This window comes from Mandrillus leucophaeus, unplaced genomic scaffold (assembly GCF_000951045.1).
Source record: "Mandrillus leucophaeus isolate KB7577 unplaced genomic scaffold, Mleu.le_1.0 Scaffold309, whole genome shotgun sequence".
NCBI lineage: Eukaryota > Metazoa > Chordata > Mammalia > Primates > Cercopithecidae > Mandrillus > Mandrillus leucophaeus.
The window spans coordinates 3,047,162-3,058,209 of NW_012103243.1; the positions used below are offsets into that span (position 1 = coordinate 3,047,162).

General features: G+C 38.3%; 1 protein-coding gene across 15 annotated transcripts in view; it reads left to right on the plus strand.

Annotated features, from left to right (window-relative positions):
- ESRRG (estrogen-related receptor gamma) overlaps window positions 1-11,048 on the plus strand; it is a 683,317-nt gene that overhangs the window by 495,769 nt on the left and 176,500 nt on the right. For 13 of the 15 annotated variants that reach the window (XM_011987382.1, XM_011987390.1, XM_011987385.1 and 10 more), the window contains one exon: window positions 5,433-5,848. The exons of the other annotated variants lie outside the window; for them this stretch is intronic. In XM_011987382.1, coding sequence (XP_011842772.1) covers window positions 5,446-5,848 — 403 coding nt within the window. In that variant the 5' untranslated portion in view covers window positions 5,433-5,445. The remainder of the gene's footprint in view (window positions 1-5,432; window positions 5,849-11,048) is intronic. 15 annotated transcript variants of the gene reach the window in all.

Here is an 11,048-nt window from a genome sequence, read left to right on the forward strand (position 1 = left end):
GCCAGTGTACCTTAATGCGATGATGATATGTTAGACCCAGCAGTTGTCAAAGCATCGTATTACTGTGATGCCATAATGACACCCTGTCTCTGTAAAGTAGTCATGTTTTCTCAAATCACACGTTGCACCGTTGATTTCTGACATGACACTTCATTCGGTTGCTTTCCCTTTCTTCAGCATCACCATTCTCTGACAATAGCAGCTGGTGCCCATTTTGTTACTAAGTGATTCACATTTTGCCACTTTACGAGAGTGCAATTAGTTGAAGCAGGGGGAAAAAAAGCTCATTGTAAAGTAGCGTGCTTGAAGTTGTAACTCAGGCTGCCATGGGAGCTGCTGGGGTCATGGGCTCTGAAGCCTGTACCTCCGGGAGCTACAGCATTAGTCTAGAGGTTTTCTTCTAAAAGCATAAACACACACACACACACACACACACACACACACACAAATACACACTATAGGCTATTAAGAGCTTTTTATTTTTTAAAACACAAATACTTAAATATTTAATCTGGTAATTTCAGAACATAGAAAATCAACCAATCACCATAGATTCATTTTTGTTTTGAATCAGTAGTGATTTTGATAACCTTCTTTTCCGTCCCTGAAATTCTGTGATTCCGATGAATCACACAGAGGAGCTGGGGACTCTTCTTATCTCTGTATTTGTATGTAAACTTGGAGGTTTGCTGCATTGTGTCCTTATACAAAAATATTGGAAATAAATTTTTAAAGCATTTGGAATTTATAATGATGATGATTACCTTTCCAGGCCCTTAAGGATGACAAAGAAGAAAAGCAAATATGTTGACTTCTTTAGTTGACATTTCTTTAGCCTACCAAAGGGTTTATTATTGGTATAGATATAGTAAAAGTGGCAGAAGATCTTGCCTTAGTATAACAAACGAGAAGATCTAAGATGATCTGTACACACATTCCTTAGGAGAATTTTATGCAGCCATTTTCCCATTTATTTCTCCATTTGTTTTAGGGGGGAAATACACTAGCAAATGAATTCAAGATCTGTGTAAAATTCACATGATGAAATACAGCTGCTCGTTAAGAACTTGTATTTCGGTGAAAGGGTTAATAATGCATAACCCTATGGAACATTATTGTTATGCCAGTGTTTAACAAATGAAAGTACTGGCTGAGCTTCAGACCTTCCATTGAAATGTAGAGCCCTTTGAACATCAGCACGTGCATGTGGAGATTCAAACTCCTGACAGTTCATTCACGATCACACATTTACCTGGATGTAGGTAGAATCTTCGAAAACAATTATTAATCCAAAAATAATTACAATATAAATTGAACATTAACTTACAGATTATCCTTTTTTCCCCTACAGCAGCAACTTTAATTGATTCTTATTCTTTCTTTCTCTCACTCTGTGTACACACATATACACACCATTAATGAACTTTCAAAAATTACATCTTTAAATAGTCAAACAACTAAGACATTTTGTTTGGCCGATTGTTAGTATCTAACACCAAAGATAATTTTTACCCTTGCTGACCCTAAGCAGGGCTAGGAAACGACTTCTTAGGTTGAAGTATGATCATCAGAATTACTTGATGCTGTATCTCAAACTGTGTTGAAATGCTTTTTAAAGCCCTGAAATTTCAGGTAGGCTGTTAAATTCCTCAAACCTAGTGTCTCGTATAGAAACTAAAGGTTATTCTTGACATTGTTATTTCCCCCTCCAGTTTATTCTCAGGGGGTTCATTCAGAGGTTTTGGGAAGGGAGCTACCTGGTCCTACTCCCTGTTCATCTCACCATTTCTCTTAAAATAATGATAGTAACCATACTAAGGCTTTAAAATAAATATTTCCCACCTATTTCAACACATGTTATTTCTATTCATAATTCTTAACTAAATTTAGATTTTTATTAATCCAATGTGACTTAAAATTTCTGCATTAACAGCACAATGTGGAATTGGGCTTATTCTCTTTGGCTACAGATAAAGCCATCATTTTGAAAATGGCTCTTTCTGACAAAAAGGTGTTCTTTTGAAATAAAGTCCTATTCACTACATTCCTCTTAGAGTTAATGTGAATTTTAGTGCCTCTAATTTTAGACTGAAGTGAAGTCTAGAATAAAACCCACCAGCTGACAATTGAATTTATAGATAGTTGTGAATATTTCAGGCTTGAATAATAGAGCTGTAGAATTTCAGAGACAGAGAGGCAGAGAATTAAGACTCGCTGTAGTTTTAGGTTATAATATAATAGTGTCTAGGAAGTGTTCAGTGTAATGAGCTAAGTAGTAATTAGGAGACAACTGTGTTCTTTCAGGGATTCTGTTTAGGCATCACTGCAAACCCTGGGTGGGTGATGCAGTAGGGCAGACCTGCAGCCAGCGCAGTGGCTCCTTCAGCCCTTTTCCACTTATACATGGGCTGTGGATGTAATTGCTGAGAAATAAAACCAGTAGATCTCTGCGTGCCACCTCTAACTTGCTTGCTTGCTTATTTATTAAAATTGAGTAAATAAACACCATGAAAAACTCTGTTGTCCTCGAGACATCTCTGCTCTGGACCTTGGAGTCAGGCCTGAGTTCAGATTCAGGCTGCCCTGCTTCCTAGCTGTACGACCCTCAGCAAATTTTGAAAGGTCTGAGGCTCGGTTTCATAAAGAGAAATATCTCCCTTACAAAGTTATCTTGGGGATTCACTGAGGGGTAATATTTGTAAAGTGCTCAGCTCAGTGCCTGGCACATAATAAGCACTTGATAAATGTCAATTCTGACTTTTATTATTTCCACGGGGCAAAAGATATTAATTAAGGAAACACTTCGTGGCAGGGCAAAAACATGCATAACCTGCAGCACAAACCCAGTGGGTTCACTTTCATTTATGGCTCCAGTGGCCAGACCTTGTTTAGGAGAAGATATTTCTTCTGTTTCAAGGACCTCTCTGGCAGCTCGTGCCTCCTGAATTTCCTTGTTTTATCCAGCCTATTGCCAAGTTATGGTGTGAGATTTTGGATGCGACAACTTGCTGGAGAGTCCCTATTTTTCAGGGACTTTAACAACATGCATTTGACACATAAATATTTGATGGTTTAGCAAATAACTGATTTGTAAATGGGACGGCAATTTCTGGCCTTGTTCTTTAAATCAAGAGTTCTGCAAATTTTACAAGTCCATGAAGAAGAGCCTGAATAAAAGAAAACTAGGGTGGAAGTGACCATGGAAGATACAGGAAAAGAGAGAGAGGAAAAAAGAATTTTTAAAAAGAGGGCCTGAAGATCAAGCAGCCCCAAGCAAAAATTAAATAAAAAATTAAATAAAGAAATGGTGCCTTGTAGGCAGATGGTGAAAGAGTTAATTGTCATAGCTGTGAGAAATTCAGTGCTGAAGAGAGGAAAGGGGAGCAAGCATGGTTTAGTACCCTAATAACTTCTAACTCTAGTCTAAGATCATAATGTATGTGCGCGCAGTCCAGTAATTATAAGGTAATAAGTGAAGTGGTGGTGTAAGTGCTCTAAATTAAAAGGAATTCACAGGGCTGCTGTAAGTCAGTGCCGACCCGCTTTCTTTCAAACGTTGACTTGAGGAAAGTGCTTAGCCCAGAGTGCTAAGGAGACAAGGAGAGCGATCTATTAATTACAACGTTCATTAACAGTGACGGGTACAAGGCAGCAGATGCAGAAGAGAGAGGACGCCGTAGTTCAGGCTGGCGAGGGGGATATTTTTTTCTTTCACTAGTTCTTGAGGAAAGGACAACACAAGTGGGTGGACGAAAGCACGAAGATATTTTGGTGGCTTTCTCCTTCCTATTTGCTTTCTTCACATCCTGATACTGCTTGACTTTAGAAAGCTGTGCAAGATTTCTCAAAGTGAAATATCTTTGGTAAGAGGCAAACCTTGCCTCAATGCTTTGCTCCTGAGACTGCCTTCTTGGAACAGTTAAGTGAAACTTCCTGCCAGAAAAGTTCCATATTTTTCTTCATTTTAAAGTAACCGAACAATGGAGTACCTGGAGGAGAACAGGAAATTTGTGCAATGATAAAAAATCATTAGATTTATAGTGAAAGAGATAACTGCATCCCTTTGGTTATCCTGTGACGAGTCCCCCAAATTCTAGTGAATGACCATTACCCAGAGGGATTCCCATAAATCAACTTTCCACTGGGAAGCAATTATCTAAGTCCCTTTCTTGACTGTCACCTCTTCTTTCTATAGTGAGTTCTCGGAAGCTTCTTAGAGATTTTGCTAAACAAGATTTTGCACAATGGCTAAATAAAAAGAAAATAGGACCAATTATATCTTTTCATCTAATTACCTTTCCAGAAATTCGGTCACTTGTGAGACCAACAAAGAAAGAGGGATGAAGTGTTTCTTCCAGATAAGAGAAACAGTGTGCCAGATTACATGCTTCATCATTTTTCCTTTTAGGAGGTATAATGTTAAATGACAAAAAGAAGTGGGGGAAGGACCATCACAAGTATATTTTTTAGGACAAAATTTGATACATTTCTACTTTACTGAATATAAACATAACATCAGATTTTATAACATCAGATAATATAATATCAGATTTGTGAACTCACAGGTATACTGAAGGCTCAAATGGCTTTTACTGATTCATCTCTTAAATAATGGCATATGTGAATGTGCATGAACACATGCACGCATTTATTAATGAATGCTAGTGATCAGTCACTAAGTTTTGCAGGCTCTAGGAAATAATCTTTAAATATTGGCTTTAATTTTATACTTGATGTCTTTCTATATTGCCAAATGGCTATGAAATAGAGCAATTTAAATAAAGAAACAAAGTGATTGAGGATATATTCCCTATGTGTTTTAGTCAGATCAATAAAAGACACAGTTATGCTTATGGAAGCGTGCTGACAAACAGTAATTACAGAGCTGAGAATCATCTGTTCAGTCTTGAAAATAAAAGTTTTATTCCGCTCATAATAAAATGATTGCAGCATCAGAATGAGGAAGGAAAGGTAGAGTGAGGATAAATACAATTTTAGAAATGGTATAGACTTTGCAAATCACCACCTCTTCCATTGATAAATTTAGAATCTAGAGTTGATTTAGATATTGACACTGGTTCTCCAAGAGAAAGGTAAAATAAAAGCAATTGGCCCCTTTAGAGCTTTTGTTTATGGCCTGTGTGGGCCCTTTGTTGTAACCCTGTCATGCCCTTATGCTGATTACCTTCTTGTAGAACAAGAAGTATTGACTAGAGAATGAATGATGTGTAGTCCCTAGCCCTTAGGAAACATTCTCAAAGAGCAATGTCTTTAACATATGAATTTTTTAAACATATGAATGTTTTTTTCCTCCTTTTACCTTTCCCTTTCCCTTTCTCTATTTTTTCACCATCTCTTTTGTTTCTACCTCTTTTGGTGTCTCTGTTTGACACTCTCTCCTCTTTCTCTCTCTGTATCTCCCTCAATCTCAGGCTTCTCTGCAGAATGTCAAACAAAGATCGACACATTGATTCCAGCTGTTCGTCCTTCATCAAGACGGAACCTTCCAGCCCGGCCTCCCTGACGGACAGCGTCAACCACCACAGCCCTGGTGGCTCATCAGACGCCAGTGGGAGCTACAGTTCAACCATGAATGGCCATCAGAACGGACTTGACTCGCCACCTCTCTACCCTTCTGCTCCTATCCTGGGAGGTAGTGGTCCTGTCAGGAAACTGTATGATGACTGCTCCAGCACCATCGTTGAAGATCCCCAGACCAAGTGTGAATACATGCTCAACTCGATGCCCAAGAGACTGTGTTTAGTGTGTGGTGACATCGCTTCTGGGTACCACTATGGGGTAGCGTCATGTGAAGCCTGCAAGGCGTTCTTCAAGAGGACAATTCAAGGTTAGTGTCGGACCTGGGAATACTCTCCCCACTTCCAACCTCACATGATGAGTTTTTGTTTTTCCTTATTCTTATTCTCATAAGTCAAGTACCATAGTTTTAATTCTCTCTCGAGTAGAAAATAGAAATAGATTACAATTGATAGTGGAAGATTTATAGACTAAAATCCCCCCAGATATACTCCATATCTATTAATTTTCCTCTTACTCTTAAGCTTTAATGATGCAAGGATAATAAACTTTGGGTAGAGTTTATAAGCGCATAGTTATTATTAGAGCAATGTGGGTCTATAGAGCAACTGTACAAATGCACATTGGACTAAGTGTTTTTGACCCCTTTGGATCTTCTTACAGATGCATGGAAATAAATACTTTAGACCAGTGATTTTCAAACTTGAGTGTGCATTAAAACCATCTGAAAATCGTGTTAAAATGTAGATTCCTGGGTCCTACTTCCAGAGTTTCTGATTCATTAGATCTGGAGTGGGGACCTGCCTGAGATTGTATATTTTAAATAAATTTTCAGGTAATGTTGATGATGCTGCCAGTCTAGGGACCAATATTAAGAATCACTGCTCTAGACCAATTTAATTGCCTACTCATCTTTCTTTTTTCCTTGTGGTTGGCTATACTTATTCTAACTTTTAAATGAATTTATGTAAAAAATTTCCAAATTATGCCAACAAAATGTCATTGAATGATAGAATGTACCTCCAACATATATAAGTGATATATACCCCAAACTTCATAGATTTCAGATTTATAAATAACATTATTTCTCCCATACAGTGTAGAAAAATAGGACTGAAATTTGTTTATGCCCTTTTAAACTGGTGATCTACAGATCTAGAATTTAGTTCATTAAAAAGCTATAGAGATATATATATATTCTGGCAAAAAAAATTCACGTTTTTAGGTCTCTTGTGATTCACTTTTGAAGAAAATAGGGGAAGGAAAAACATATATTTTGAGGATCCACAGCTCACCAATGGTTCTGTTCAGTGGTTTATGAAATGTGTCTTCCTAACAACCAGTTATGGACACAAAGTCTATCTTCCCACATATCAGTGGTTCTCAAACTTGCCAGCTCATTGGAATCAGTGGAAGACTTAAAAAAACATGCTGATGCCAGGACTCATGTCCCCATATTCTGAATTAATTGGTCTTGGGTACAGCCAGGGAAAGGGGGATTTTTGAAAGCTTCCTAGGTGATGGTTAATGTAAAGGCAAAGTTAAGAACCACTGCACTGTACTGTGTTGTATTATTTGACAGCAGTTCTCAAAGCGCAGTGGCTGTACCAGCAGTACCAGCATCATCTGAGAAAATGTAAGAAATGCAAGTTCCCAGGCCCCATCCTGTATTAACTCAAACAGAATCTCTGGGTGTGGGTCTAGCAATCTGCATTTTACCAACCCTCTGTGTAATCCTGATGTAATTCAAATTTAGAACCACTGCTCTAGACCATGCTACTGCTGATTTACCACTGACCATAGACCATCATCATCTAATGGCCCCTTGTCGGGCAGAACTGAAACCAATTTATTTGGAGCCTTCATAATTTTGTGATGTACTAGTTTTCAAAGCACAAAAGAAGTAATGTTTGTTAAGTGCTAATCCTTTTAAATATTTCCACAAAACATGATTCTGAAAACCCTTATGTGTACATAGAGCAGTCTCCCACCTTCCCCCTTTTTTTTCTTTTTTGTTTTTGAGGCAGATTTTTACTCTTGTGGCCTAGGCTAGAGTGCAATGGCATGATCTAGACTCACTGCAACCTCCATCTCCTGGGTTCAAGTGATTCTCTTGCCTCAGCTTCCCAAGTAGCTGGGATTACAGGCATGCACCAACACGGCCCACTAATTTTGTATTTTTAGTCGAGACAAGGTTTCATCACATTGGTCAGACTGGTCTCGAACTCCTGACCTCACGTGATCCACCTGCCTCAGCCTCCCAAAGTGCTGGGATTACAGGCATGAGCCACTGCGCCCGGCCCACCTTCCCTTTTAAGAGCATCTGGAAATCCAACTCTTCTCCATCAGTTGCACGAGCATTTTAGTGACAACCCCTGGTGGAATTGGTTGTACTGTCTCTCCCTTGCTTTTTTGTTGTCTGTTACATGCTTCCTTGATCTGTGGCTGATGAGAACACAATCAAAATGCTTACTTAGTCAGGTACAGTGGCTTATGCCTGTAATCCCACCACTTTGGGAAGCTGAGGCTGGAGGATCCCTAAGGCCAAAAGTTTAAAAGATTAATCTGGGCAACAAAGTAAGAATCCTATCTCTGTAAAAAATTTACAAATTAGTTGAGCATCGTGGCATGTGCCTGTAGTCCTGGTTACTGGAAAGGTTGAGGCAGAAGAATTGCTTGAGCCCAGGAATTGGAGGTTGCAGTGAGCCATGATTGCACTTCAGCCTGGGGTGATAGAGCTAGACACAGTCTCAAAAAAAAAAAAAAAAAAAATCTCAAAAAAAAAAAAAAAAAAAAAGAAATGTTTACCCAAAGCACAATTTCTCAAGACATCATACTCTTGCATAGTAGATGAGATACTTAATCCTAATCTTTTCATAGCCTTTCATAGTTGTAATGAAGAGCACAAAGCCAAGTTGTATGCAGTATATGTGAATGTCCTAAATATCTTCATAGCTGTATCTTTATAATTTCTGGCTCAACATTGCTATATTTACTGATATTTTCTTACAAAAATCTTTAATTTACTGGATCTTTATTTTCTTTATCCTCATCTATAAGTTGAAGGCATTAACCTCAGAATACTTAAGTTTAAAATGAAATAGAAAATCACATGGAAAGCAAGTAAGCTAAAAACAATGGTGGTCTGTGCACAAGGCTTTTTATCACCTCTGGACATTTGAGAAATCTCTTCAGTCTATTTGGTACCACTGCAAAACTTGAGAATGAAAGCACACCCCATATCTTTGGGTGTTTACCAGCCATTGTTCAACAGTGTTGTAATCCTTATGGTTACAAAGTATATAAAATTTAAACTGTTATTAATTTGATTTTGTTAACTCAGTTTACACAGCTCTGCATGTAACTACACAAAGATAAGCAAATATTTTGGGATAAATTCAGGAGCACTGAGTGCACTGATATAAGCAAGAGGTTCTCGATGTGAAAACCACTCCCATTTATTCAACAAATATTTACTGAGAACCTACTGCGATTCAGACAGCAGGTTGGTTGGAGTGTCCTCTTATGCACATTTTATTAAAGCTTTGTTCCCAAAGGCTGTGGATTGAGATGAATTCCTCTAACAAATGTCTCCTGCCTTGAGGAAATACCAATGTTTAGGGTTTAGGGGATTAAACCCTCGAGTCTTTGGTATGTTTTGTAAAGATAGAATAACAATGTGAAAAAATTTCCTGATACATGTCTCAAAACATTTTATAGGTTAGACATTAATAGCTCTGCAATAGTTACTTACTGAACAATAATTAGAATAGAGCAATTGGAATTCTATGCATGATTATTCTTTAGGATGCTGAAATGCTACCAAAAGCTTAACAGAGCAAAGCACAGGGTGATTCTTGGCATTGATGTATGTGCTCAGTTTTACTCCATATTGGAGAGAGCAAGTTTCAAGGATTTTGAGCAGAAGACAGAGATGTCACTGTCCAGATTAGCACTCTGGACTTGCCCACCTGGCTGTGCTTGTAGCTGGCAGCTGCGCAACACTTGGTGAGGCTACCCTGCTAGCTACATCATCAGGCATCACACTGTGGTGCTCACTTAGCCCCAAAAAGGCAGTGAGGCAAATAAAGGGATTAAATTGTGAAAGTATAATGTAATAATTAGAGCGGTAATTGTAAGGAAGATTGGAACGGCCCCTCCTTTCTGTGGCCAAATACAGTAGTGATAGCGGTTGAACTCCAAAGATGTTGAGTGTGGCCCAGACTCTTATTCCAATGCTGAAGCTGCCTTAGAGTTCATTCTCATGCCTTCAGACAGCATTGCAGCCAAACCACCCTTCACAGATCTTAGTCTCTCCCTCCCCTCCATTAAAGCTCTCTAAGGAAAAAGAAGAGATTATGTAACTCCTCTTGAAAACAAGTCTTTCTAGACTAGAGCCCCAATGGCCAGGCCGTTACATAAATGTGACTCCTGCCTCACCAGGGCCTGATTCTACTCTCACTGACTTAAGGGACATGTGCATCCATAGGCATTTTCATGTATGCCATCATCTGTTAAGATCTTTCCTTTTTTATATATCTTCTTCTTCTTATTTTTGAGACAGGGTCTCACTGTGTTGCCCAGGCAGTTGTACAGTGAGGTGATCTTGGCTTACTGCAGCCTTAATCTCCTGGGCTCAAGTGATCCCTCCCCCTCAGCCTCCCAAGTAGTTGGATAACAGGCATGCACCACCAGGCCTCCCTAATTTTTCACCCTTCTGTAGAGATGGGATCTCCCTATGTTGCCCAGGCCGGTCTCAAACTTCTGGCCTCAGAAGATCAGTCTCCCAAAGTGCTGGGATTACAGGCATGAGCCATCTTATTTCTTATTTTAACAATTTATTTTTAGGATTGGTTATCGAGTGTGTAATAAATATATAAGTTTAAAAAGTTGGGAAAAATACTTCTTAAACTTGGAACCAAAAGAACATCTATCCAGAACACATGTTGAAAAAAGTAATACAAATTGTTGTTTTCAGAGCTGAATGTGCTATTTCTGTTGTGAAAGACAATTAATCATGGATTTCAATGAAAGGTAAATAGAAAGGAATATTTTACTTATTGACTATTTTCAAGTTATCATTGAAAAACTATTGAATTAGGTCAGCATTTAGTTGGGTAGAAACCAAAGTTTTGCTTTTTTGTTTTTGTTTTCAGCTGACCAAAATTCTTTTTACAAAACTTTGACAGCTCTACCCTGTCATCCAACAGGGTTACGATGGCAGCAGCGATTTCATGTCATTTTTTAGGCATAGTAATTTTGGGGATGTGATATTGTTATTTTGATTTATTTTCCAATTCCAATTTCGGCCTTAATTCATAAATGAGTGGAGCCTGCCTTCCTTCTTTCCTTCGTTCCTTCGTTCCTTCGTTCCTTCCTTCCTTCCTTCCTTCCTTCCTTCCTTCCTTCTTTTCCTTTCTTTTCTTTTCTTTTCTTTTCTTTTCTTTTCTTTTCTTTTCTTTTCTTTTCTTTTCCTTTCTTTTCTTTTCTTTTCTTTTCTTTTCTTTTCT